The sequence below is a fragment of the Puma concolor genome, chromosome E3, assembly GCF_028749965.1.
Source record: "Puma concolor isolate L17-30 chromosome E3, mPumCon1.1.hap2, whole genome shotgun sequence".
Taxonomy (NCBI): domain Eukaryota; kingdom Metazoa; phylum Chordata; class Mammalia; order Carnivora; family Felidae; genus Puma; species Puma concolor.
In genome coordinates, this window is record NC_141682.1 from 30,309,428 (window position 1) to 30,335,703 (window position 26,276).

At 53.7% G+C, this 26,276-nt stretch overlaps 3 protein-coding genes across 9 annotated transcripts in view; 1 reads left to right on the top strand and 2 right to left on the bottom strand.

Moving 5' to 3' along the window:
- The window catches only part of PDXDC1 (pyridoxal dependent decarboxylase domain containing 1), a 52,994-nt gene extending 49,011 nt beyond the window's left edge, over window positions 1–3,983 (top strand). For all 4 annotated transcript variants that reach the window (XM_086691155.1, XM_086691154.1, XM_086691156.1 and 1 more), the window contains exons 20-23: window positions 454–546; window positions 641–737; window positions 1,678–1,782; window positions 2,257–3,983. In XM_086691155.1, the coding sequence (XP_086547281.1) occupies window positions 454–546; window positions 641–737; window positions 1,678–1,782; window positions 2,257–2,516 (555 nt within the window). In that variant the 3' untranslated portion in view covers window positions 2,517–3,983. The remainder of the gene's footprint in view (window positions 1–453; window positions 547–640; window positions 738–1,677; window positions 1,783–2,256) is intronic.
- Window positions 3,984–4,538: 555 nt separating this feature from the next.
- Window positions 4,539–17,611, bottom strand: NTAN1 (N-terminal asparagine amidase). 3 transcript variants are annotated; one of them, XM_086691158.1, is made up of 10 exons: window positions 17,447–17,607; window positions 11,267–11,369; window positions 11,125–11,190; window positions 10,739–10,847; window positions 8,977–9,050; window positions 7,762–7,815; window positions 7,189–7,242; window positions 6,256–6,353; window positions 5,281–5,394; window positions 4,539–4,880 (listed from the first exon to the last, which is right to left on the bottom strand). In XM_086691158.1, exons 1-10 carry the CDS (start codon window positions 17,525–17,527, stop codon window positions 4,701–4,703), a joined length of 933 nt encoding a protein of 310 aa, XP_086547284.1. In that variant the 5' UTR covers window positions 17,528–17,607; the 3' UTR covers window positions 4,539–4,700. The 3 variants fall into 3 exon arrangements, with proteins under 3 accessions (XP_086547284.1, XP_086547287.1, XP_086547285.1); XM_086691159.1 differs by having other exon boundaries at window positions 4,785–5,037; window positions 17,447–17,611; XM_086691161.1 differs by lacking the exon at window positions 11,267–11,369 and having other exon boundaries at window positions 17,447–17,578.
- A 1,946-nt stretch (window positions 17,612–19,557) lies between these two features.
- The window catches only part of RRN3 (RNA polymerase I transcription factor RRN3), a 31,664-nt gene continuing 24,945 nt past the window's right edge, over window positions 19,558–26,276 (bottom strand). Inside the window, exons 15-18 of one of the 2 annotated variants that reach the window (XM_086691162.1) lie at window positions 25,523–25,631; window positions 23,691–23,843; window positions 22,643–22,730; window positions 19,558–21,126 (exon numbers count right to left, since the gene is read on the bottom strand). In XM_086691162.1, the coding sequence (XP_086547288.1) occupies window positions 20,968–21,126; window positions 22,643–22,730; window positions 23,691–23,843; window positions 25,523–25,631 (509 nt within the window). In that variant the 3' untranslated portion in view covers window positions 19,558–20,967. Of the gene's footprint in view, window positions 21,130–22,642; window positions 22,731–23,690; window positions 23,844–25,522; window positions 25,632–26,276 lie in introns of both variants that reach the window. The other variant, XM_025916843.2, reaches the window with a different exon arrangement.

Sequence of the window (26,276 nt, forward strand, 5' to 3'; positions counted from 1 at the left end):
GGGATGGGTCTGAGGAGACAGGCACGCGTGGTGGCCCGTGGCTGCTAGGGAGGGGGAGAGCGGGAAGTCTGCCATGAGGCCGAGGAGCCGGCTTTATCGTTGGGTGGGCTTCCTGAAGTTTCTCCCAACCCGCTGTGTCACTTCTGATCCCATTTCCATGACTGTGACGCGTGTGTCTCTTTTCTGTGGATGTGACATTGAGATCATCGGGCAGGTGGTTTCTCTCCTCCTTTTCCTGGCAGATGGGGCCGGTCACCAAGGTGTCTCCTCCTTAGCGGGGCATTTTGTCCTCTTGTGTTTGCTCGCCGGTTTTACTTCGTACCCTGGCATCCAGAAGTGTAGAATTCCGTTTACTAACAGTTTTGAAAACCGTCCCCGGTGCTGTGTTAATAGTTCTTCTAGGTCCCGGGCAGGAAGCTTAGACAAGTAATCCCTTTCTCGGTCCTACCACAGCTTCTGGAAAACATGACGGAGGTGGTTCGGAAAGGGATTCAGGAAGCTCAGGTTCAGCTGCAGAAGGCAAACGAGGAGCGGCTGCTGGAAGAGGTGAGGCTGGGCAGCAGACTCGCAGGGGGCGTCGGGGGCGTCAGGCCGGGAGCGGGCCGGCGGGACGCTCACGAGCGGTGGTTCTGCTCTGCAGGGGGTGCTGCGGCAGATCCCTGTCGTGGGATCCGTACTCAATTGGTTTTCTCCGGTACAAGCTTCACAGAAGGGAAGAACCTTCAATTTAACGGCAGGTAGGACCGCCGCCGCCCCGGGTCCCGTTGACCTTGTGAGTCCTTCCCGGGATCCCCCGCCCAAGCCAGGAAGCCTGGTGCGCGCGCGCGCGGCTCCTGCTCCTCCGGGGCCGCGTCTGTCTCGGGAGGCCTGGTGGGTCTGCCCTCTTCCGCCGCAGCAGCCGCAGCAGCACGGAAGCAGGTCCCCCCCCACCTCCCGCCCTGCCCCCCATCCGCGGCAGACCCCCCTTCCTGCGGGCCGGTCTGAACGTGGCCACTCAGCTGTCGGGACTCTCCAGTGCCCCTGGCGTCGTGTTCGGTGTTGGGTGTCAGTACTCCCTGCCGTCCCCGTGAGTGCTTTGCCCCAGGAAGAGGCTGCTGTGGAAACGGGAGGTGACAAGATTGTAGTCCAGTCTGTAGCCCTGGACCAGCTCATTTCGAACCAGGCACCCCGCAAGGAGGACTGGTTGCTGGGGTTTGGGGACGGTGACGTGCGCCTCCAGGTCCCCTTCTTCCCTGTGTTGGGGGGGGGACAGTTCCCTGCACGTGCCCCCTCCCCCCCCCCGGGAAACCGTGAGCACACGTGAGTGTGACAGAGGATCCGTGTCGCTCCGAGTGCCTGCCGTCAGCCAAGGGCCGCCTGGTCCCTGCTGCTACAGTACCGTTCCCACCGGGGCGTGGTCCCCAGGCACGCGTGGGCCACGCCGGAGCTGAGTGTGCCCAGGACACCTGGGGACGTGAGGGTGAAACGGGCCCGCAGGGCTGGGCCTCGCGAGCGCGGCCGCGAGGTCGGCTTTCTCAGCTTCGCGGCGCGCTTCCGACGGCCGGGGGCTCTGCCCTGCCCACCTGCGAGGCCCAACGGCCAGAGCAACTTTCTCGGGGAACGAGGCTGCGGGGGTTCGGCTCTCAGGGCGGCCGGAGCCGGGGGCCTCTGCACACCGCTCTCTCCCCTTCCTCGCAGGCTCCCTGGAGTCCACGGAACACACGTACGTCTACAAGGCGCAAGGCGCGGGGGTCACGCCGCCGCAGACGCCCTCGGGCACTCGCGCCAAGCAGAGACTTCCAGGTACAGCGCGTCTTCTGAGTTGATTAAGGCTGAAGAGAACCGTTGGTTCTCTTGGGAACACAGACCCTTGCGTCTTGGGAGGCTTGTCCTGTTGGGTGTTAGCTGTGTTCCTGCGTTTTCTTGGTGCTTTGACCCCATGTCCTGTTCCTCCTCACTGAGGACCAGCCGTCCCTGTAACCATTTCAGTAGCCTGGGGCTTCAGCCTGGGAGAACTTTCTCCGTGGCAGCCCAAGGGGGAAGTTCGGGTCTTGAGAACTGGCATCGTGTTTAACCTGGTGTTTACTCGCCTGAACTTCTCCTGACCATGACCTTGGGAGCCGTGTCGGTGTCCTGTCGGTTCTCATTTCTCACCTCATCACTTTGGAGCCTCAGAGCTGGGGGGCGCGGGGGTGTCTCCGGAAGCAGTTGCGATTAAATAAAGCAACCACTTGTTGGACGGAGGGCTTTCAGCACTGTCCGTGCATCTTTCTCTAGGCCAGAAGCCTTTTAAGAGGTCTCTGAGAGGTTCCGATGCTCTGAGCGAGACCAGCTCAGTCAGTCACGTTGAAGACTTAGAAAAGCTGGAGCATCTGTCCGGGGCGCCGGAGCCAGATGGCCTGGAGCCTAGCGGCCCCGAGCGACACCCTGGGGCTCCCCCTCCGCAGGAGGCCGAGCGGACGGGGGCCTTCCAGAACGGGGCCCAGCGCCCGGAAGATGACCGTCCACAGGTAGAAGAACCGGAGAGCTTAAGATAAAATCCAGTGTTTGCTTTGAGACTGTACCGGGTGTTGTTCCAGGGAAGATGAAGCTGTACTGAAAATGTGAGCCGTGCCACAGCTAACGCAAGAGAAATGACTGTTGTTTGTCCTTCGCTGGGATTTTTGCACAAATCTGTGCCTGAAAGCCAGGCTTTTTAGACGGGCAGTTGATGGGTCTCATTGGATGGGTCTGTAGCATGACAGCTGGGGTTCCTGCCCACGTCCTTGTAGGTGGTCCCATTTCTCCCCCACGTTCCCATAAACACTCGTTGTTCACGAAGAACACTTAGAATTCCAAGTGCCCGCCACTTGAAACGCTTGCGCTTATTTTTCTAAAACCTAAGCGTAAGCCGTGACGAGGTTACATACAACTTTTCGTTAAGTCAGCTCTAGAACCTTCCGGGTCCTCTGTTGTGCTGCTGCACCAGAGAGGCAGCGCAGTCTCCGCCATCTGTTTGGGTCAGCGTTCAGTGTGGGCAGGCCGCGGGGTACGGCGGGCTCGGGTTCGGCGCGATGCCGACCTGAGCCCGAGCCGCCCCCGCCGCTGCTTCCGAGGTGTAGAAAGGACCGTGCACTCTGGCTGGGGCAGGGCCGTGGGCAAGCCACTTCCCTCTGCCCCGAGTCCATTCCTCCCTTTATATACTATTTGTAGACAAATTAAAGGATTATCTATTAAGAGTAACTGTAAAACTCTTGGCCATATATATGTATATTTTTAAATACTGGTAAAGCTTTTAAATTGGCACACAGATACACACTGTGCTCGTTTCTATGTTTAATATCTGAAAAGCCGACAGACGCGAGTCTTGACCTGATACTAACTCTGCTGTGGAGCACCCAGTTACGTTTCAACCCTAAAATAAGTATACCCCCCTTTGACCTGTTTTACATGGGAGTGTGTGTGGCTTCTCCCCACGAGCAGCTCACCCCTTTGGGCCCAACTCAGAGACGACCTGGGCCCTCGGTCTGGTGAAGCCAGACCACTGCTGAGATACTGGAAGCGAGTGCTTAATTACTGCCTCTTTCTACTTTTCCAGAAGTCCTGCACCTCTTCGTTTTCATAGGTAAAGGTCCCTGAGCCTTTAGTCCAGCAAAGTCAAGCTTTGGGACGCCTCAAGACGGTGGGGGTTCACACTGGACTGGGGACTGTCGTGTTGGAAGCCTTAGGTACACCACATTAAGCCTATAATTAGACACCGATTTGATGTGATTTCTGACTTTTGGCACTTGTCAAAATGCAACTTTTTTTTCGGTGCAGATGATTAAAAGTCTTCCCTGTTTATTTGGTGCAATGAAGTATAGCAGATAAAATGGGGAAAAGGGACATTATCACCTTTAACAAGATTAATTTTTCAATGTTTTTATATATATTTGGAATTGCTAAATTGGTTTTGCTGAAACAGAATTTCACCCTTAAGATACTATTTGAATGTTGGTTTCAATAAAGGTTCTTGAAATTGTTAACCTGTGGGTTCAGTTCCTGAATGGTCATCAGGCAGAGCGATTCCCCCGAGGATAGCAACTTCAGAGAAATAAAGGCCTCGGAAAGTCTGACCTGCAGACATCACGGTGTGGCCATTTTAATGACCTCACACCTAGGGCAGACTTCGCAATGGCTTCGTGTAACTCTCACATTAAGTTGAGTCTCAGATTGTTTTCTTTTGCAGAACAGTCTGATGAGATTCTGGTTTTCCTTCTGGGCTTTTCATCTCCTTCACCTGGAAGTGGAGTAGCAGTTGGAATTCATGCTACTGAAATATTTGGGGGCCAGAAAACCCCTCTGTGAGATGGATACGTTCTCACGGAATTCTGCTGCATTTGAAATACCATTTTTCAAACAAGCTTATGTATAATGTTCCCTTGATTCCCTAATTTAGCAGGAAGAGAACCACTTACCCCAAGTCTGAAACAGCGGCTTGCAGGATCACGCGGCAGGCGGCTCCTCCTGGGCCCTCGGTGCCGAAAGGCAAGGCCGGGCGTCCCCTTCGGCAAAGCAGAAAGGACACCTCGACAAATGCCTTCGCGAAAATAAGATTTTATTTTTAAAGTCATTTGAAGGACAGTAAGGAAGGAGACCTAAGATTCAGCGGATGCGGATTCTGGTTCATATTCTTTCCAGGCCCCACGGTCCCCATGGTGGTGTCTCTCAGGCCAAAAGTTGCCCTTTGGTGATGCCCGTGTTTAGCTTCCTGGAGAAGGGATCTTTTCCCATAAACCATCTTCATTTTTTTTGTAGAGGAGAGCCTTGTTTCCGGGAAACAGTGCGTTGGTTGGAGATGGGTGTTTTTTTAAGAACATCAAGGTAGATCTAATATGTTCGACAAAGTGGGGTGGCTCAGCCAGAGGTGAAGTGGAGAGGTTCTGGAAAAACAAGATTCTGGGTCTGAGAGAGGAATAAGCTGGCTCTGTTACCCTCTTGACAAAGCTGTCGAAGTGTCTCCGGGTTCTTAAACAGTCCGGATGGTCTCAGGTCACCACGTACACAGAAGTCGTAAAGTTACGGAAGACGGGAGGTGTACTGCGTTAACGAGGAAAAAGCAGTCGGCTGTGTACTCCTTCGACCCATGCAAATGCCCGGCCAGGACCTTACTTATTCTCGGCTGATCTAGAGGTTAAATGGGGTCTGCCGAAGGCATCCTAAAAGTAAATCCCACCCACCGAAGGAAAGGCTGCTGTGCTCTCGCCTAAACCCGTCTTCTTCTTCTAGATGACGAAACCAGGGTGCGGCGATTTAAGACCGCCCCAGCCTGTAAGTTCTCACCTCTAGTATTTGCTTATCATCTTGCTGCAGCCAGAAATCCACATGTGGAAATGGCATCCAGGAGTACGGTCCTATACGAAGTTGTTCTGTCTTTGCGTCGTAAATACTAATCATCTGAAAAAGAACATTTCGAGGACATTTCAAGGAACGTTCTCTGCTTCTCGAACCCCACCATTAGTGCAAGCTCCAGCGCAGTCCCACATTAACGTGGAGGGATGAGCTGCTTTAAACGGTCTAATAACCAAAGCCGCTACTTATGGAGTCCTTCCAGTGTGTCTGCTATTGTACTTTGGGAGTAACGTACGTGCTTTTGTTTAGTCCTGACAAAAGTCCTCTGGGAAGACGGCATTTTTCCTACTTTGGTCGGAAACCTGATGCTCAGAACGGACAGGCACTTTGCCCACAGCGACATTGCTGGTAAGCATGAGAGCTGGGACAGAAACCCAGGTGTGTGTGGCTCAAGTCCACGGTCCTCAATGCCACATAAAACACCTCCTCATTACTTATGCCCCAGCAACTAATCACCTTGCAACTTAAAAGCCCGCAGTGCGGCTGCCCCATCAGGAGCAAGGAAAGTGCTTATTTGCCAATCAATTCCCTGAATTCCCCAATTTGTCAGTGGTAGTTTTCAGCTTAACCAGCGACCCTGGCTTTTGGTTCCTGAGACTAAAGCAAGTTCTGAATATTAGCTAAGTCAAGGCTATTACCCTGCTCGAGAAACAGCAAAGGCATCTGACAAACGTTAAAGGTTTGGCAAAACATCACCGTGAACGCACACACTCTCAACGAAAATGTCAACGTTCTATCAGTGAGGAATCTGAATGCGCCTTCTCTTTTTTCACACCTCTGCCTTCAAAGCGGAGAAGTGGGGTCTAGCTTGCAAGAAACAAACGTTTCGTTCCTAACGCCTATAAAACGTGAGGCTCTGGAGCGGGACGCCCCTTTTTTCCCCTTAGCACAGAGGGTCTCACTCACTGGGCCTCCTGTCAGAGCTCGGGCGGCACGCAGCTCCTCCTCCGGGCCTCGGTCTGGGAAGGAGGCTCTGTAAATCTCTGCAGTTTTAATGTTGACCGCTGTGGGGACAAAGAGGTCCTCCGCATGGACTAAAGGCACAAGTGGAAAGTTGGCACAGCCGCACCACGTCTACGGCCACGGGTGACCGAACGTGGCCGGTCGCCCCAAGAAGGGGAAGAGGGGTATGGCTGGACCGCTGTCGCTGAGCAGCTGCGGCTTCCCCTTTGTGCAGATGGAAAGCGCCACCTTACGGCCAAGCCCGTGTCCGCCGGGGCCCCGGCCCGACCGAGGGGCGACCTCCTCCCTCGGGAAGCGCCAGCTCTTCAGGCCGGCGCGGGGCGACCCTCCCTGGCCAGCGCCGCGGCCGCGCCGGGGGCAGAAGCGGGGCCTGGGGTGCTGTCCGGGTCTGGCGGTGGTGGGGGCACGTTCCCGCCACGCACCTCTGCCGGGCTACGGGCAGTAGTACGATGACCCCCTGTGCGCCCCGCCGGGCCATGGCATATCGGGTGGAAGTTTCACCGGCTCTCCCCCTCCGGGGATCCGGGGCTGCGGCGGGAGGGCGCTCCGGTCTTTCCTTGGCCTGCTCTCTCCTTAGCAGGACCCTTATTCCCCGCCGGACCCCACCAGGCCCCCCACTGTGTGAGGGGACCGACCCCCTGCCCGGCCCCAGCCCCGGAGACAGGCTGGAGAAGGGCGAGCAGACGGCCCCGCTTCCCGGCCGCCACCTCGTCCGTCCCCGGTGGCCGTAGGGAGCGGACGTCTCTGTTTTGTGGGCAGCGGTCAGAGAAGGCAAGCTGCTTGCCCGGGGCCCCCGGTGGGGCACAGGGAGCCAGGGTCAAGCTGGCCCCGGGAGCGCGGCCCGGCCTCCGGGCCTCCGAGAAAAGCACTACTTACCGATGCCGTAGATGATTGGAAAGTGCTTTTCATTTTCTTCCCGGTCATTTAGTTCTAACGAAACGAAGAAAAATGCTTCTTAAGGAGTGATTTTTAAGAAAAACTGAACAGGTGCTTTCATTTTCTATAACTGAGGCCAACAGGTTTCTATAACTGAGCCCACACTGCAACGGGAGGAAAAAGGACATGCGAGGGACCGTGTTCCTGTTTCCCTGCCAGGTCCCACCGGAGCCGTCAGGTTTCCACCAAAACGAGTGCTGCGTCCCGAGTCAGCGCCTCCCGGCTCCCTACACGCTCGGCCACCAGCCACCTGCCACGCGTGGTGGCGGGTGGCTCCTTCCCAGGAGCAGAGGAAGCGTCTGAAAATCCCGAGGAAGGAAAGAGGGGGGCCGCGCTGAAGGGGGTGGGGGTCGGGATGTCCTCGGAGGCCGAGCGGGACTTGGGCTTGGGGGGCGGGCGGGCCACTGGCTGCAGAGGGCGGAGGGGGCTCTCCTGTGGCTGAGGGGCTCGTGCGCGAGGTCTTGCTTTAAGGGTGAGGGCGCCGGCTGTTGGGGGAAGGACGGCAGAACTTACCTGTCACACACAACGTCACTAAGTGAATGTCATCTTCTTGTCTGTCAAATTCACCTACAATGAAAAGTTTCAAAGTGGACGTCAGAAACCCACTGAGCAAGTCGAGACGGGGCCGGGCCCTCTCCGTCCCGCCCCGTTTCCGCCACAACCCGGCCCGCGCGCGGAAGCCAGATTGCTGTGAACCGACGCCAGGGAACCCGGGTGACGGGCACGCCCCTGGCCTCGAGCCCAAAGGAAACTGTGACCAAAGCTGTCCCTTCGTCTCTTCCTTCTCAGGGGTTTGTGGGGACAGCGGACTCCGAAAATGTTTACCCCTTACTTAAATAACTTTTTTTCCTTTTTACCAGCCATTCTAAAAACTTGATCACTGTAAAAAAAAAAAAAAAAAAAAAAAAACCGTGGAAAACACAGGCAAGTGTAAGTACATGGGTCTTTCGTAGTACAAGGACACAGGCTTCTGATGCCCACAACCCCAGCAGTTAACAGTCCGTGTTTCTTTCCTACCGTCTGTGTACTGCCGAGCCCGCACCTCTTAGACAGCTACGTCCTGACTCTGCGGCCACGTGTGCTTTCCCGTGCGATTCACCTCTTCCCAAGTACTTTTTAATGGCTACGTAACAATTTCTTTGCTGACGGACATCAGACTGTTTGCTAACGTAAAGGATGTTCCGCCCGCATTTGGGCATGAATCTCTGTGCACACTGCAGATTATTTTCTTAGAACAGACTCCCAGAAGGGGAATTCCCAGGGCAAAGGACAGGAACCTTGTTAAGACTTAGGCCACGGGGCCAAATTGCTTTGCCGACAGGTTACAGCAACGTATGTTCCAGTGCTGGGTGCGTAGGCCCGCCTCGCCGCGGTTAACAGAACGAGGTCTTTTTTTGAATCCTCGCTAATTTAATGGGAAAAGGTGGCATCGTCGGCGTTTTACCTTCCTGCAGGTTAAAACGGACATCGCTGCCCAGAGGGCTGGTCACCATCTTATTCACCGCCAGCGTTTACCGTCTTGGACCGTGTCGACTACCGTTTCCAGGAAAATCTCGTCCCCCTCCCATTGGCCCCTGAATCGTAGCTCGGTCCCTCCGTCCGAGTCCAAGCCGAGCCAGTCAGGCTGCTCCCAGCAGCTGCCCCGAGAGGCTGTGCACTAAGTAGCGTTTTGATCCAAACAAAAGCGGGTGCAAGTTTTCATCAAAGTTGGGGAAACCGTGAACTTACTAAGAAGTTGATGAGTAAGTTTTTGTGACAACTGCCTGTCATCACTGAAGCCTCCCACGAGGTGCACTTCCAGCCTGGCAAAGAGACGGGACGGTGGTCAGAGGCCAGCACTCCGGCCGCGGGGCGCCCTGGCTTTGCTCGGGACCTCGGTTCTCCGCCTCCACGAAGCCGCGCTCCGCAGCGGCGCTTCCTCCCGGGGCCTCTTCCGTGCCTCGCGGCGGGGAGGACGCGTCTGGGCGGCACTGGGAGAAACGGGGGAGGCTGCCAGGGCCGCGCGAGCCGCTGGGGACGCGGCCGGGGGCGCTGATGGCGGACGGGAGCTGCGCCTGCACAAGAGCGGCCCCGATGCGGAGCTTAAGACGCTCCCCTCGGTTAGAATAGGGCTGTGGCGCACTTCGAGAAACCTCTTCGGCATCTCAGCCTAAGGGGAACCGGGGTGCAGGGCCGGGAAGGGGGGCTGGCAGACCGCTCACCTCACTCTTGTCCAGCAAACCCGGAGCCAGGGACTGTCGCCTCCCAATTTCAAGACGGGAACCAGGTCGGTTTCTACAGGCCATGCTTACCCCCCCACACCAGCTTTTCCAGGTTGGGGGAACCCTGCTACTCCCCCGGGGTGGCCCTTCTGGGGACTGTCACTGCACACACTAGCACAGCACAGCTCTCAAACTCCTGTGCTTGAGCCTGTATTCTGCCCCCCCCCCTTGTCTGCGAGCCCCCTCGTCCACAGCCTGGGACAACCCAAGGGAGGAACCCGAACCGGCCAGAACCGGCATGAGGACAAGCATCACGTGGCCCCACACAAACACGAATGGGCCAGACGAGCCGCGATCACCACGGCTTTGCTCGACACAGGGCCACGGGTTTGCCTTCCCAGTCTTGGGAAGGCACGACCACGTGCGTTCCATGGACAGACCAGAGATCCCTCCTGCCACGTCTCAGCACCGCACCAGGGGGCCCAGCGCAAAATGACACTGCTGGCCCGGCCTATGTGACACTAGTGACACCAGGAAGAAGGGCTTTATTATTCTTTTCGTTAAATCCCTAGGATTCTGAGAACGTGTAGATGACCAGACTAGTCCGTTCTGTGGCCACCCCCGACTTTCTCCCCAGCGAGGGGCAGGAGGGGGCACAGGTGTGTGTGTGGGGCCCCTCTCCCCCAGCCGTGGGACCAGGTCCCCTGTGTTCCAGGGTGACAGCTGTTGGGAGGGGGCGGCCACCTGACGGGCCACCGTGGGAAAATGCACCCTCACCCGCACCCCCCTCCCCCCGCCACGGTGGGTTCCTCCCTGCCTCGGCCTCCACGGCCCTTCCCACCCTTGAACACCCTGTTTTGCTTCCTGCCGGCCTCCTTGCTTCAGGGCACTTCGGGGGCAGGTGTCTGTCTACTGGCCACGGCTATGGCCCCGACACCTGTTAACAAGCTCCCCCTGGGAGAAAACACCCGACAAGCAGCTGCCGGAACGAACGAATGAAGAGAAGGCATCTGGGATTCGCTGACGCGTGAGCGAGCATCCCACGATACGGGAGCAGAAACACAAGCTGAGGTTCCAAGTCAAAGCTTCATCCGCAGGCCAGCCTGCACCCGCCACCCGGTCTGCTCGCTCCACGGCCACCGGCGAGGGACCGACGCTGTGCCGGCTCGGCTCCAAACGAACGAGCCGGTCGCCGTGGCGGTGACCTTCCATGCGGCGGCCACGGCCGTCCCCTCTACGTGACAGAGCGCGGGGCCCGGCACCACGGGACACAGGAACGGGGCGCTCACCTTCCACACGGAGCGTGGTCGGAGAAGGATTTGATGGAGCTCATGATCAGGGGGACCTCCGCTTTGGTGTCACTTCCGTCACAGTGGGTCAGGCAGGTGGCCCCGTTACCTGAGGCAAAGGGGGGAACGACTCACGTTACTCCGGGTGAGGGCTCCGGGCTCGAGCCAGGTCTACTCCCATCCCTTCAGACGCCTCCTCTGTCAATGCCCTGGAAGGAGACCCAGAAGGATCTGTGCTGCCCCGCCCACCCTTCTGACCCGGGTACCAGGGAGATGCCATGCAGATTGGGGGGGGGGAGGGGGGAGGGCAGGGTCCGGCTGCGGGCAGGACACCAGGAATGTCACAGGCAGAGACGCAACGCTGCCCTTCCTCTCGCTCGCCGTACCTGTGTGCCTCAGGACCACAATGTGACAGGTGGTGGCATCATCAGAACCCAGGATGGAGATGGAGCCTGGTTGGAAAAGAGAGAAAATGAAACATCCAGTAGCCCCGGGGGGTGATGCCCGATGCACGGCTTCCTAACCTACCATCCTGCGGGGAGGCCGCTGCAAGCTCTCTTTGCTGAACATACAGAAGGCCCTGGGGTCCCACTTGCTGAACAGACTGACCTCTGAGAAGTCTGGCTCTTTCCTGTTCGATTAAAACAAGATAAGAGAGGGACGGAAATTAGTGATGACTGGGTACCTAGAGGGGTGGCGAGGCCCGACGTGCGCCTGGGCGGGAGACGCAGGCTCTGTGGGGTGCCACCAGGCTGAAAGGCCACTAAGGGTGGGGGGAGGCGGAGCAAAGGAGACGGGTGAGCTCCCGGGCTTTGTTCTGCCTGCACCTGAGGGACCAGAGTGCAGGCCTTTCTCCTCAAGCGCAAGAGATCCTCCAGGGCTCTGCACCGGGGAAGGGAAGCCGACCGTCGGCCCGAGGGCCCGGCAGGCTCCGAAAACACGGCCCTTGTGCGAGAGAGGCGGACACTGTCCCTGCCCCCGAGCTGGTCGTCCCCACGCTGGGAATCTGGACCTCTGGACCGGGGAACCTCCCTCCCCCACCAACGCACACACCCGGGTGGCTCGGAACGACAGAGGTGAGTTACGCCGAAGAGACTCACGCTATTGCACAGTCAGGAAAAATGAAGACTAAGAAAGATGGTTTTGAAATGCAAACTGACAAAAAGTATTAAAAAAAAAAAAAATCTTTAAAAGTTGTAAATAAGGGCGCCTGGGTGGCTGAGTCAGGTAAGCGTCCAACTTTGACTCAGGCCATGATCTCGTGGTCCGTGAGTTCAAGCCCCACGTCGGGGGCTCTGTGCTGACAGCTCGGAACCTGGAGCCTGCTTTGGATTTGGTGTCTCCCTCTCTACCCTCCCCCGCTCACGCTCTGTCTCAAAAATGAATAAACGTCACAAAAATTTAAAAGTTATAACTCTGCGGTGATGATCACAAGGCTCAAGTGTTGCCACGTGGGAGGAAGCATGAGGAGATTCACCCGCATGGCCACGGCCACGGTCAGACAGGGCAGACTGAGTGCGTTAGCATTTACTCTCTCGCCTTGTCCCGATTCCGTAAATGTGCTATGACGGAGCCGTGACCGAGGCAGACAACCAGAAAGGGCCCGTCCTAAATCAGCAAATTCATGAAAAGGCTATGTTGGAATCAGGTGTCCAAACCTTCTCTCACTTCGTATTGGCAGAAATTCTTACGCAGGAAGCCCTGAGTCGTGGGTGCAAGCGCTGACTCGCCACACTGTGCCCCTGCAACTAACAGGTCACTGTATGTCAGCTGTACTGTAATTCGAATTTTTTTTAAAAAGTCTTCCACACTGGGGCGCCGGGGTGGCTCAGTCGGTTAAGCAGCCGACTTCGGCTCAGGTCATGATCTCACGGTTTATGGGCTCAAGCCCCGCATCGGGTTCTGTGCTGATGGCTCGGAGCCTGGAGCCTGCTTCGGATTCTGTGTCTCCCTCACTCTCTGCCCTGCCCCCGCTGGTGCTCTCTCTCAAAACTAAAATGTTAAAAAACACAAAAATGCCAGATCGATACAAGAAATTACATCACACGGGGTACGTAGACGGGTCACTACTTCCTCCTGACTTGCAACAAGTCGACTCAAAGAACAGACTGCGACCCAAATGCACAAACCCAGAGGAGGTAGGTGGGGTCCGGCCAGGACCCCGGCTTCACGGTCTCACACCGGCCGCTCACCACGGCTGAGCATGGTGTGCCCAGTGAGGCTGGCACTTGCTTAATCAATAATAAGATACAAGATATATTAAAAAAAAAAAAAAAAGATCGCTTGATTCATTACCCAGAGTTTTCTTCTCTTAATAAACTCTCGTTAACTGGAAGCAAGGCAGCCATTAGCACGACGGCGGCTCCTCAACAGAACAAACGAGAAGGAGTAAGTGGGAGTAAGTGAGCTGCCGTGTCAGTCGGCCAGGCTCGGCCGCAGCGGTCAGGGAGGAACTGGCCGTGACTCACGGTTCTGCAACTCGGTAAACACCTCGCCTCCCGGGTGCTCTGCATGTCACACGCTCGTCACCTCACCTTGATTCGAAATTAGACGCAGGACAGCGCGCACTTTCCTTTCCGTTAGCCCCGGGACACTTACCTTGGCCTCTGTGCTTTCGGGGGCGGGGGCGGGGGGGGGGGGGCGCCGGGCCAATGGGGGCCACAGACGTCCACGCTGGGGCCACCACCCCAAAGGCAAAGCCGTGTGTGCGCGTGAACTGCCACTTGCGTGCCCGAGAGCAAACATCCCAACGGCCCAGCTCCCCCCGCCCTCGCCCTCCCCACCCTCTTCCCCCCCCCTTCGCCCTCCGCCCCCCCCCCCCCCCAGTGTCCCAGACAGACAGGAGCATAAATTATCAGAAGAGATGATGCCGCAAAGCGAAAAGAACATGTTGTTTTGGTTTTCCGCTTTTAAGGAATGAAAAAAGTTCAGCCAACTTCTCCTCTGTGGAAAAACACAGAGAGCTACTCCGTCAGCTCCCATCCCTCCCCGAAATACCGGCCAGCCTTCTGGGCCTCTGATACTCTCCGGACACTAACATTCATGAAAAAAGCCTCCTGTCCAGTAGTCCCTCCCTTCCCAGCTCCTGCCCCACGGCGCTGCCCTCCTAGGCCGGGGCTCAGCAAACTTTCCTCCGAAAAGGGCCGGAGAGGAACTATTTTGGGCTCTGCTGGGGTGCGGTCTCCTGTTGCAACCACTAGGCTCTGCTGTGTAGCCTGAAAGCAGCAGGGACAACACGTAAACAAACGGATGTCGCCGTGTCCCCAAAAGACTTGATTTATGGGCGCCACGGAAATCTGAATTAACTTCACTGAATTTCACATGTCACGAAGTAATACTATTTTTTCTTAACGGTTTTCTTTAATTATTGAGAGAGACAGAGAGAGAGTAGGAGGGAGGGGCAGAGACAGAGAGAAGGAGAGAGAATCCCAAGCAGGCACCACACTCAGTTCGGAGCCCGGCTCGGGGCTCGAACTCCCCAACCTTGAGATCATGACCTGACCTGACCTGAAAGCAAGAGTCAGACACTTAACCAACTGAGCCGCCCAGGCGCCCTGAAATAGTGTTTTTTTGATTTTTGTAGCCCCACCACTTAAACCTGTAAAAACCATTCTTGGCTGACTGGCTGTCCACACGTGACCTCTGGCGTGGGGCTGGGGCCTGAGGACCCCTAATTCCCCAGGCACTTAGGACAAACGATCACGTGCCCCTTCCCCCTGCTGCTCTGTTCCGTCCGCCCTTCACATTCTCCTCCTCCGGGAAAAGGGGATCGTGCCGTCTGCTCCTCAGGTCGTGTGAGGATTAACGGACGGCAGGTTTGTCGTGGGTGGCTGTCGCCAGGCCCGCCCGGGTCCCGACCCCGGGGTCCCCCGTGTCCACGCTGCCCTCCCCGGTGGCTGCCAGCATCACTGCTTCAACACACGGCTCTGTCACAGCCCCTTTCCTGCTCAGAAATCCTTGGAGTCCAGCGATGTCACTCGCAGGAATAATTACAGGGGTTTACAAAGATTCAGCTCCGTGACTGTTTCTAACGCAGCAGATTTATAAATATCCTCCGTGCTTAGAAGCAGGAACTAAGATGCGGTGCATTCGTTATCGCGGAATTCTACGGAACCACACTTAAGCCAACGCTGCTGGCCGAGCATCCGGTGACCGGCTGAGAGCAAAGGCTCTCGGACAGCACGGCCCAGAGGAACTTTCTGCGGTGACGGCAGCCGTCTATTTCTGCCCCGCCTCGTACAGTAGCCACGAGCCCCACGTGGCTGTGGGGCACTTGGAAAGTGGCTGGTAGGACTGAGGAAGTGATTTTTACATTTTCTTTCACCGTCATTACATGAAAATCGCCTTACGTGGCCGGGGCCACCGCACTGAGCACTGCAGCGTTCTAGACTCAAAGGCACCCTGCCAGGGTCCCGATGGGGACTTCGCCACTTTGGGGACGTGGGACCTTGGGCAACCCGCTTCCACCTCTCTGCGCCTCACAGTCCTCATCTGTAAAATGGGAGCGGGAACGGCGCCTGCTCCCGGGGGGCTGGGCAAGTCCCACCGCGTCACGGCCGTGACTATTCTGTGCTGGGCGTGGCTAGGGACAGGCTAGTAACCGCTGGTCCTGCATGTGACCGGCTGTGTGGCGTGAAAAAGACACATCACAGAACGGAAGAGGCAGTATGCTGTCGTGTCTAGAAGGGTCTCATTCCCACACAAAGAAAAACCTCTGGAAGGGTGTTTGCCAAAATATGAATAACGGTAACGCTCACAGATGATTTTTTTTCTTCTTTGTGACACTTCTGTTTTCTTTTCTCTTACAAAGGGGACACGCGACTTGTAGAAAACAAGCCATGAAACTTTTCATCTCCCCCTCTTCCTTGAAAGATGCACCAAAACCCCTCTAATCCGGGTGCGACCCACCTCCCTGGGTTTACCTTCCACGTCCCCTCACCCTCTCTGCGCCAGGGAATCTGGCCAGTCCACCTGCCCTCGGGGCGCTTCCTCCCTGCGCTTGGTGGCAGTCTTGCTTGCTCACCTAGAATGTTCTCTCCTGCCTCCCCACTCGAATCTCTCCCATGCGTCCATCCTTCTTCCCTAAGACTGCTAAGTGACCCGTCCCCCAGGTTCCTGTGATGCAAATCGGCCCCCAGGACACGGCCTTTCCTTTCAAGAGGGCAGGCCACCCTGGCCTGTCACATCCCTCCCCCCCCACCCCACCCCCACACAGAGTGTGCTGCCTTGGACACTGATCTTTCTATCACAGAAACTTCCCGAGAGACATAAAGATAGCGTCACCTTAACTCCTTAGGCAGCTGAAAGTTTCTCCCCTTGGTGAGTCCTACTGGGACTTCATTCCTTCGCAATGTGCCGGCGATGTGGCCCAAGGAAAGTGCTTACCACAGGGCCTAGTGTCGGCTAAGTGCCCAGGAGGTGCTGGCTAAGGTGCCTCCTGTTTTCCCGAAATGGAAGCTGCGAATCACAGCGTGGTCCCCTTTTCCCGGTAACTCCTCAGCCTTCAGGTCATTCTCAGGGGTCACTGTGCTCATTCGTTTATATAACAAGTAAATTACAAAGTGCAGATTCATTGCCAGCGGCTGCCCCAGGCTCTGAGGACACACACAGTGACACATACTTCGTCTGCCTTCAGGAAGCTTACATTCTGGGGGACAGATCAAGGGACAATAAAAAAGAAAAAAAAAAAACAGCAAACACCTATGCAGACAAAGTGATTACAAACCGCGCAAGGGTCCCAGAGGAAACCTCAAAAATACCTTCTCCGAGCCTACAGACTGTCAAGTTCCTCTGCTTCCCAGTTCAGAGGGGAAAGGGGCATTCTTCCTTTAGGACACTTAACAGTTTGCGTATTCGGAGCCATTTGTGATTAGAAACCATACCCTCTAACTAGGCTGTAAAGCAGTCCGCCCGGATTGTAGGAAAGAGGTCAACACGGCGCCCAACATACGGTGGAGGCTCAGCATGTCCCTCCAATCAATGAACTGACTGATTTCCCCCTAACTAGATCCGGGACAAGGGGAAGGTTTGGACTCAAGAAGCCCTTTCCAAACTGTCTCTGCACAAGCACGGATTAGGGGTTCGGAGACCTATTTGAGGACAAAAGCAGGAAGACAAAACCCAAACCCTTCCATCAGGGCGTGGTCCTCAACACGGCTCAGCTGGGGAGAAGCAGGGCCCTTTCTTACGGCTAAAAATACTACCCGGAGGCCCGTGGGAGCTGCCGGGTGCCCCTGCCCGAAGCCCGCTGGGGGAAGCCGCTCCCCGCGGTGTGTGGGCCCCCGTGAGAGCCCCCGCGCAGGGGCCCTTGCCCCGGTTGGCCTCAACGGGCAAGCCCGGCTCGGAGCGGGAACCCGCCTGCCCAGGGTCGAGAGTCCCCGGGCACCCTCCAGCCGCGGTGCTGTCCGACCTCGGGCAAACCGCCTAACCTCTCTGGGCCGCCGGCCCCTCCTCCGGCAAAGAGAGGCCTCTGCACGTGCCCTCGGAGGCCCAAGGAAGGTGAAAGCCCCACAGATGCCTCGAGCGAAGGCATAAGATCGCTGCCGGCGGCCGGCGCTCCCGACGTGCCGAGAGCGGCTCGGCTGCGCCAAGTTTAAACCCTGCCTCGGGAAGAGCGGCTGGAGACGGCGGGGTGGGGAGAGTCGGGCGCGTCCGGCAGGTCCCCTCGGGCCCTCCTCGGAGCCCCCCCCCACCCCGGGCCCTGCTCACCTCCAGAAGCGGGTGGGCGCGCACGAGGTCCCCCGCGGACTGCGGCAGCCGCACTCGCCGCCCCTCGACTAGCAGCGGCATCGCGGAGGCGGCCGCCCCGGCAGGCCCAGGGAGGCGGCGGCCTCCCCAGCCCCGGGCCGCCCGCGGCCCCCGCCCCCGGGCCGCCCCGCCGTGCCGCGCCCCGCCCCCCCCCGCGGGCGCCGCCGGGAAGTGAAGTCCCACGGGGGCGGTGCAGGTCCACGCGGTTCAGGAAATCGGGAGGGGGGGCCGCAAGGCCCTATGGGAGATGTAGTCCAAACGCGGGAGACCGGCCCTCGTCCCGCCCCCCCCCACCCTCCGCAGGGGGCGCTGGGAAATGTAGTCCCGAAAGCGTGGGCGTCAAAGCCAGGGGAGGAGCTGGGCTGTGGAAGAGAGCCTTCGCCGGGTGCCCCCGGCTCAGTCTTAGTTCACATTATCGGCCAACCGTCCCGGCCCAAGAACGGGCTCTGGGGTCTGACTGCCTCCATTCAAGATCACGGCTCTACTACTCCTCATTGTGACCTTGAGCACGTTAATCCGAGCTGGGGAACCTGCTGTGCTGCTGCTCCATAGGATTGTGTTCAGTGAATAAACGTAAGCCGTCTGAAACCGAGCCCCACTGATGATTTAGAAATCATCAGTAACACTTGCTGCTCGGCGTACAGCAGGCGCTCATTGATGGGCCAAGAGTCCGGGGAGTAAACATCGACGAGGTACCGTCCGGTCCCTACTAAGGGCAGGTACCCCGGCGCAAGGCTCGTGACCTAGGGGCTCTCTATCCCGAGATTTGGAAATATCACTTAAATACACCGGACTCCACCATACCTTAACCAAAACGCAGTTTTACAAAACTAGTGGTGAAGCGAAGAGCCACCTCACAGAACAAGAACTGTTGCGAAGGCATCGCAAGGGGATTCTGGGACCAAGAATTAAAAGCCACCATAATAAGCCACACCTGGCAGGGGGCAAACGCTGTCCGTACCTCTCCAGGTGAGGCCTCTTTAGCGGGTACCAAGGAGGCAATCAATGTGGATGAAGTGAAAGTTGTCTTTGCCTTGAAAAGACCCTCCCGTGAAAGGGCTTCCTGCCTACTTTCTCCCAAGGTAGCCAAACAGCTACTGCCTCTCCCTGCGTTTTCACTGAATCCTCCCAGCCCTCAAGGAGGTGGTGGTCATTTCCACTTTACAGCTCAACGTGGAGCTCCCAGAGAGCCTAGGTAACTTGCTCAAGGTCACACAGCTAGTTCGAGAAGCCAAGTCTGACCCCCGTGACACTTTAGAAGTCCCTGGTCCTTTCTCACCTGTATAAATTAGCCACTTCTCATTAAGGAAGACCCACCCATTGCAGACAAACAGGATGGGCCCTGGAACTCCTACCCAAATAAAAGCCCGCTTTTCAATAGTAAGAGGATTAGAAAACTCTTTTTTTATATAATTCCCGAAGAAACTTGCCAATTTTTTCCCCACGATGTTCCTTCCAAAGTGCGTGCATTTTTTGAAGCGTTTGTTTTCCCGGAACCAGGTCAAGCCGCAGCGGCCCTCGTGGCTAGGCGTGCTCACGGAGTCACTGACACCTTAGCCAGTCCTTCTCATTACCAGCGTGTCCCTTACTCCCCAGCTGTCCCCTGTACCGCTCTGGCAGTATTCCCGCCTCTTTAAAAACCGTGTGATGTGTTAGCTGCAGTTTCCTGACAGAGCTTTCATGTTCGCCAGTACAAACCAAAGAAATCAAAACATCCGTTTGAGAAGCCTCTTTATTGGGGTACCTCCCTTTACTCCATTACTGGTATAAGAACAAAACATCCAGATTAACCATATCACTGTTCTATGTTCACAATGTTTTTTTTCCTCAAACTCTTCTGATATTAAGCGGACTTACTTGTAAAGATACCCTTCTACACTAAAACTTCTCAACCCACAAAGGCCCACTCCACTTACCGTTAATTTCTATGGACACATTTCATGGACCCGTTTCATCCAGGTCACAAAAATCCCACCCACCCCCCCCTTTAGCCAGCAGTTAAAAAACCAGAGAACCTAAAGGTTCTCCGATGACTGTCCACCAAGTCACCAAAAGAAAATCACCAATATCCAAAACTTTTTAAACCAATAAAAATTTGTTTTCCAAAAGCGTATTTACTCTACATCACCATCATAATTATACAAGAGCATACAAAGCCCTAGGAAAGAGAAAGTATTTCATTAGAAAATATTTGCGATCGAGAAAATATTGCTTACTTTTAAATAATAGGAAAAGTGGCAAAAAATAAATATGTTTAGAGATGTCCATTTTCACAAGTAACACAAAAGTATACACACAAGGAATGAAGCTAAAATACGCATGAGCCACAGAATGAGCCCAGCCGTGCGCTCACACACACGTGCTACGAAGTGAGGGTGTTTATTAGACTCCTCTCTGTCAGTGTTTAGTTATAAAAGTACAAAAAGAGTCTCCCCCAAGGAGGATTTCACCGAGCTGAACTCCATGATACATCAGCTGGCAAACGGAGGCTGCAGCTATAACCTTGGCTGTTGTCGCTAGCAAAACCATTCCACCAAAGAACCCAGGCTCCTCTCCCCTGCTCCATCAGCACAAAGAAACTCTCAAAATGACCAAACTGATTCTAGTTAAAAACAAACAAACAAACAAACAAACAAAAAAAAAACAAGTAACATTCCACTACAAGCAAGCACTCCCAGTCCTAACCACCCTCCTGGGAGCCTCACGGTAAAATCATGTGCTGTGTTTTATAAAAGTCCAACTCCACTCTCAGTGTATGGGAATTTCATTTACCCGGAACTCTGTTGTTCTTTTAACTCCATTCTTCCACTCACGAGCGTATGACTTGTCTGCTTCCGCTTCCCTAAATCCTGCATGTCTTTCCTCGGGGACTTCCTCGGCCTCTGACAATCCCTGGAGACCTTCAGTGCCAGCTCCGGCTTCTAGCGTCAGGGACCGGCTCGGGCCACCTTCCCACTTTCCTCCCGCCCCCTCCGCATCCCAGTGAAATCCCAACACACAAATACAGTTCCAGCTGAGGGTCAACACTGTACTCAAAGTAAAATCATTTTAAAGATGTGGAATAGTCTCCTAGAGGATCTTTTTCACTGAAAATAAACTGGATCAACAAAGTCCTGTGATTATGGCTCAGACCAAACCTATGTGCCATCCCGCTAAAACAGGCCACTGCCCAGATCAGAAATTTCACAACGATGCCAGAAAGCTATAACAGAAATAAAATATACACCCACCACACAAGTCAAGCCTTCAACACTGATCATCAACTCTTTTCTAAAATATTGCACATGATACTCCGTCTTTTCTTTTGTTTGCACAGGAGCAAAAAACAAAAAGGAAAAAAAAAACCAAAACAGCACATCTGTTCAGACACCAGAGTACATCTACCTTGCAAGTAAGATGCCTGAGGCAGATACTCGCTCTGGTTCAAACAGGATGATCCCTGGTACCGAAGGGCACCGTGGGGAGAGACGCTGGTCTCAGTCTCAATCACAAATCCTCGTGGTCACAGGGGACTGGTCTGGCAGGTAGAACACAGGAGGGGAGCCCACGCTGCTTGAGGGACTTCGGAAATGCGGGTCAAAGGAGCTCGGGGCCACGCCAACTTCACCTTTCAAAAAGTCATCATCTTCATCCTCCACCACCTGCTGTACAAGGACAAAAGATTACCGGTCAGACCACCAGTGGCGGTGTGCAAAGCTTTCGAGAATGTCTTTCAGGAATGTGCCGCTTCTGGAAGGATGAAGGTAGAGGAAATAGTTTTTTGTTTTTTTTTTTAAGTAGGCTTCACGCCTGCCCGGCATGGGGCCCAACACGGGGCTTGACCCCACAACCCCAAGATCATGACCCGAGCTGAGATCAAGAGCCAGACACTTAGCCAACTGAGCCACCCAGGTGCCCCAAGAATGTCTTAATTTTGAAAATTTACTCCGAGGCACACTTCATCCCCAACTGCCCACACAACTGCTGATCACATGGGACTACTTGTTTAAAGTCCAATTTTTTAAACAGATTTTAAGCTCAATGAGGGCAGACGGCAATGACCTGTCTTTCTCACTCAGTGTCATCCCCCTTGTATCTAACAGTGTAAATGAGTGAATTAATGACCACCCCCAAAGCAAAATATAAAGGAAAAAAGAGTTTTCCAATGATTACTTATGAAAAAAGAGACATAAGTAAATCTGAGATTGTTATTTGGTGGTAATGACCATGTAATAAAGATCCTAATTTGTTAAGGGGCGCCTGGGTGGCTCAGTTGGTTCAGCATCCAACTCCTGGCTTCGGCTCAGGTCATGATCTCAAGGTTTGTGGGTTCAAGCCCACATTGGGCTCTGTGCCGGCAGTACGGAGCCTGCTTGGAATTCTCTCCCCCCCCCCCCCCCGTCTCCCTCCACTCTTTGTAGTCTCTCTCCCTCTCTCAGGATAAACTTAAAAATAAAAATAAATAATAAAAAAAAATTGTAATATGTTGAGCTGACTTTTAATTAACCTTCACTTCCCAAAGTCAGCTTACAAAGTATCTAGTTTTTTGGTTCTGTTTTTTTAATTTTGTTTATTTTTGAGAGAGAGGAAAACAACACGTGAGCGGGGGAAGAGCAGAGGGGGGAGGTGGAGAGAGAATTCCAAGCAGGCTTCGTGCTGTAGTGCAGAACCCAATGTAGGGCTCAATCTCACAACCCTGAGATCATGACCGGAGCCAAATTCAAGAAGTCAGACGCTTGGGGCACCTGGTGACTCTCTGTTGGTTAAGCGTCAGACTCTTGGCTTCGGCTCAGGTCACGATCTCACAGTTTGTGAGCTCGAGCCCCGTGTCAGGATCTGCTGACAGCGTGGAACCTGCTTGGGATTCTCTCTCTCCTCTCTCTGTGCCTCTTCCCCACTTGTGTGTGCCCTGTCTTTCTCTCAAAATAAACAAACAAACAAACAAAAGCTGGACACTTAATTGGCTGAGCCACCCAGGTACCCTGCGAAGTATCTAGTTTAAACAATTCATCAAAAAAACAAAAACCCTTTTCATAAGAACATACCGTGAGCTTGGAATTTTGTAAAAGCAAAAGGAACAAAATGCAGTCTTTAAGTGTGACACTGCTAATTACTACGTGACTGTCATCCATGTCCACCAAGGACACTCCCAGCCGGGGTGCCAAGTCACAAGCGTACCTTTCTGACAGGTTTCGTAAACTCTTGAAGCTCCTCTGCACTCATGTTTTCCCAGATCTGATAAATAGGATCAATGAATTTCTTCGACCTGTCGACAGAGATCACATCTCAAAATCAAGTTCAATGCTACTGTGACAGTCAGACATGTCTAGAGCCCTTCTCTCACAGGATCCACTACCCAAAATAAAAACTGTGGTTCAAATAATCGCTGTGTCAAAATCCTGCATGTCAGTACTGTAAATGATGTGGCTCCTTCTTGGTAAGACTTCCCCCACTCAGATGGAGTATTAAACTAATGTCTCATCTTTTTATCGTCAAGTGAAATTATTCCTCAACTATGCAAAGCCTGACAATGAGTTAGAATATGTCCAAATGAAAACAAAGTGATATTCCTCTGAAACTTCATTTTTTGTATATCCCTACAGTAAATCTACTAAAAATGAGTCTGGGAAAAAAGACCCACCTGGTTTTCAGTCAACCAAGACTCGAGGGACCAGATGACCCTGAATCGTGTTGCTAGTTAGAAATTGTACCGTAAGCGAAAGTCCTCCTTCCTTATACAAGTGCAAAGTTAAGACTGGCTCGGTGGGTTTTCTGAATTACCCATCCAGATAAATTACATGGCTGTTGATGACCTTTCCAACAGCGTGGAATGTGGTCTCCAGAGGAAAGAACAAGTCGCTAGGCAGAACATTATGAACCACGAAAGGGCAGCATCCTCCCCATCCAGGCTCTTCTATCCCCATCCCCTTTTATGTTTAAACCAACAGGTTTAAAGAAAAACAAAAAATAAATCACAAGACCTTTGGTGTCAATCCAGGGTTCTTCCTGAGCTAAAGATCGGCCCCGCCCAGTGTGCTCAGAGCAGGCCGCAGCGTCTAACGGGTATTCCCTACTCGGGGTCCGTGAAACACGTGCCTGGAGACCATGAGTTGCCGACACACAGACACGAATGGCCACTCGATGACCAGGAAACCCCACTCGTGGGAAAAGCCAATAGACACCACACATAAACTCACCACCCGACAGGGGGACTAAGAGCACCCACCTCTTAAGCACACAAGGATCGAAGGGGAAGAAGGTGTCGAGTGGGTTCGTGCAGGTTCGCACGGAGTCCCCTCCGGCTGTACTTCTAATAACTGGGAGCATCTGGCGATTGTTCCTCTCAATGATCGTGTAGCAGAAGACCAGCTGGTATTTACTGCAGAACCACAAAACCAAAACACAGACGGGCGGCGTTAACACGGTGGATGGTGGAATGACTGCACGGACGTGCCTGTTGTGTGCGACACCTGTTCTAACCACGCGGATACTGTCAAACGTATTAAGTGCAAGAAAAGACAACACAAAACAGAAAGCAATGCTTTTAGGGTACAGCTTTCCGGGTCTACTATTTAGAAGCGTGTTAATAATAAGGAGAAAGAAAAGTGTGGCTATCACCTTGAGAACGATAGAGCGGGCTGAGATTATTAATAGGCATGACTCACTAAACATGAATGTGTTCGCGGTGGGACTCTTAGAGTCTGCAGAATTACAGAAGTGGTCTCTTTTTGCCGTTTGTAAGAGAATAAAGGGGTTCAGGATTTACGGACAGGATAGCGGCTGCTGAGGGAGAGACCTGGCTACTGAAGCCACGAGAACTGTACTGGTTTACCTACAACGTCGCCCCTAAGCTGCTGTTCCCAATTCTGAAAAAACTAACAACTTAAACCCCAACAAAGGATCAACTAAAAAAAAATTAATGGAACATGACACAGCAATTAAAGTCCAAATGCAGTTGTACGGGTCTATGTGTATCTCAAAACCACTAAGCGAAAGCAACGGGCACAGAACGACACAAGAATTCCACCTCTTGCTCTTAGCTCTCGACCTCACATCTCACCCCGAGCAAGCCTGCCGCCCCACCCCACGCCGACAGCCTGCTGGACAGTCCACTTGCCAACCCATGCCCTCTAGTCCCAGCCCAGGAACGTTCTCGGCCACCTGCCCCGCTTCACTCAAGTCTGCTGCTTCCCATCTTCCTGCAGTGTGCTGGGACCCTTCACCTGCCGAATGCGCTTGCTTGTTGTTTATTCCTTTCCCTGACTCTGTTACCATTTCTGAGATCTCAGGAGAGACACGGTACCTTGAACTTGATGGCCAGCAAATGAAAATTAAGGTTACCGAGTAAGAGCAGCAAGCAGTCTAAAGGGGAACAAGGGATGGAATCTTTGTCTAATAGAACAGACTCTTGTGCGTTGAAGATTTTAAGCTATGACCCTACCCTGAGTATCCCGTCGCCAACTCGCTGTGTGCGCCAAGCAGACTAACTCGGGGAGGGCCAGGCTGCCCGCACTCGAATGTTGGCTCTGACACAGTCAAGCCACTGTGTCTCACGGGTCATTCCCGCTCTCCGGGCCTCCACCTCCCTGTTCTTAAACAGGGCCTTACCACATCAGTCCCGGGACTGTGAGGACGCAGCGAGCTCCATGTGAAGGGCTTCCGAGCGTGCGCGAGCCGGAGCCCCAGGCCCGACAGAACAGTCCTGCACCAGCCCGCCTCCTACTGTGGCACATCCCTCTCGCGTCCAGTCTATTTTCCTTACTCTAATAAACATCTTTGGTCTGTAACTCTCAGCTTACTGGCTGCCTCACTCGTTTCAAAGTGCCGAGGCTTCTGCTGAGTTACAGTCTTTGAACAAAAGCAGGAGCAATTTCCATTACCACCAAAGTAAGAACAAAATCCTAACTGCAGCGTTCCCTGTAAGTACTGCATTACTGGCTTTTACGTGTTTTATGGTCATTAATTTGACTGAATAATTTCACAGAAACTTAATGGAACTTTAAAGTATTAATATAAAGTTGTTTTTAAATAATTCCCACCAATAAAGTATTAACTTACCTTGTGATTGCAGCAAAAAAGTTAACTACCGAAGGCAGACAAATCTTCAGGGGATTTAGCTGACTCATCACTATACGTTCAAAATTTAGACTCTGAAGGTATGTCAAACCTTTGATTAAAAAACAAAACATTTTTAAAAAGTACAAACATAACAGCCCAAGTATCTTTAAGCAGCACAGATTTCACACTTTAAAAAAACTTCTCACGAGGGGCATCTGGGTGGATCAGTCGGTTAAGCAACCGACTTCAGCTCAGGTCATGATCTCGCCGTTTCCGAGTTCAAGCCTCGCATCGGGGTCTCTGCTGACAGCTCAGCAGAGCTGTTTCAGATTCTGTGCCTCCCTCTCTCTCTCTGTCCCTTCCACACTCGTGCTCTGTCTTGCTCCCTCAAAAATAAATAAACATTAAAAAAAAATTTTTTTTTAATTTTTCACAGAGCTACTTGCAGAAATGCTTTAAATACAGGTCCATATGGTCATACAACAAAGAGCCTAAGAGAAGGTCACCACGCTTGCTTAGGACTAGGTCACCTCTTCTAAAGAAAACAGGGTATTCTTTCAAAAACCCAGGAGGTAATCATACATCCCTAGTGGGCTATTAACTTACATGACAATTTGGGATTCAGATACGCATAAGCTCAGCACACGTTGAGTTTACAGAGAAAAAAACACTGTGATCTGATTTCAGTTAATCATGAAATTGCTACAAACTGGAGGTAACAAAAGGAGGCTCCGTCCTGAGAGGTTCAGGACCG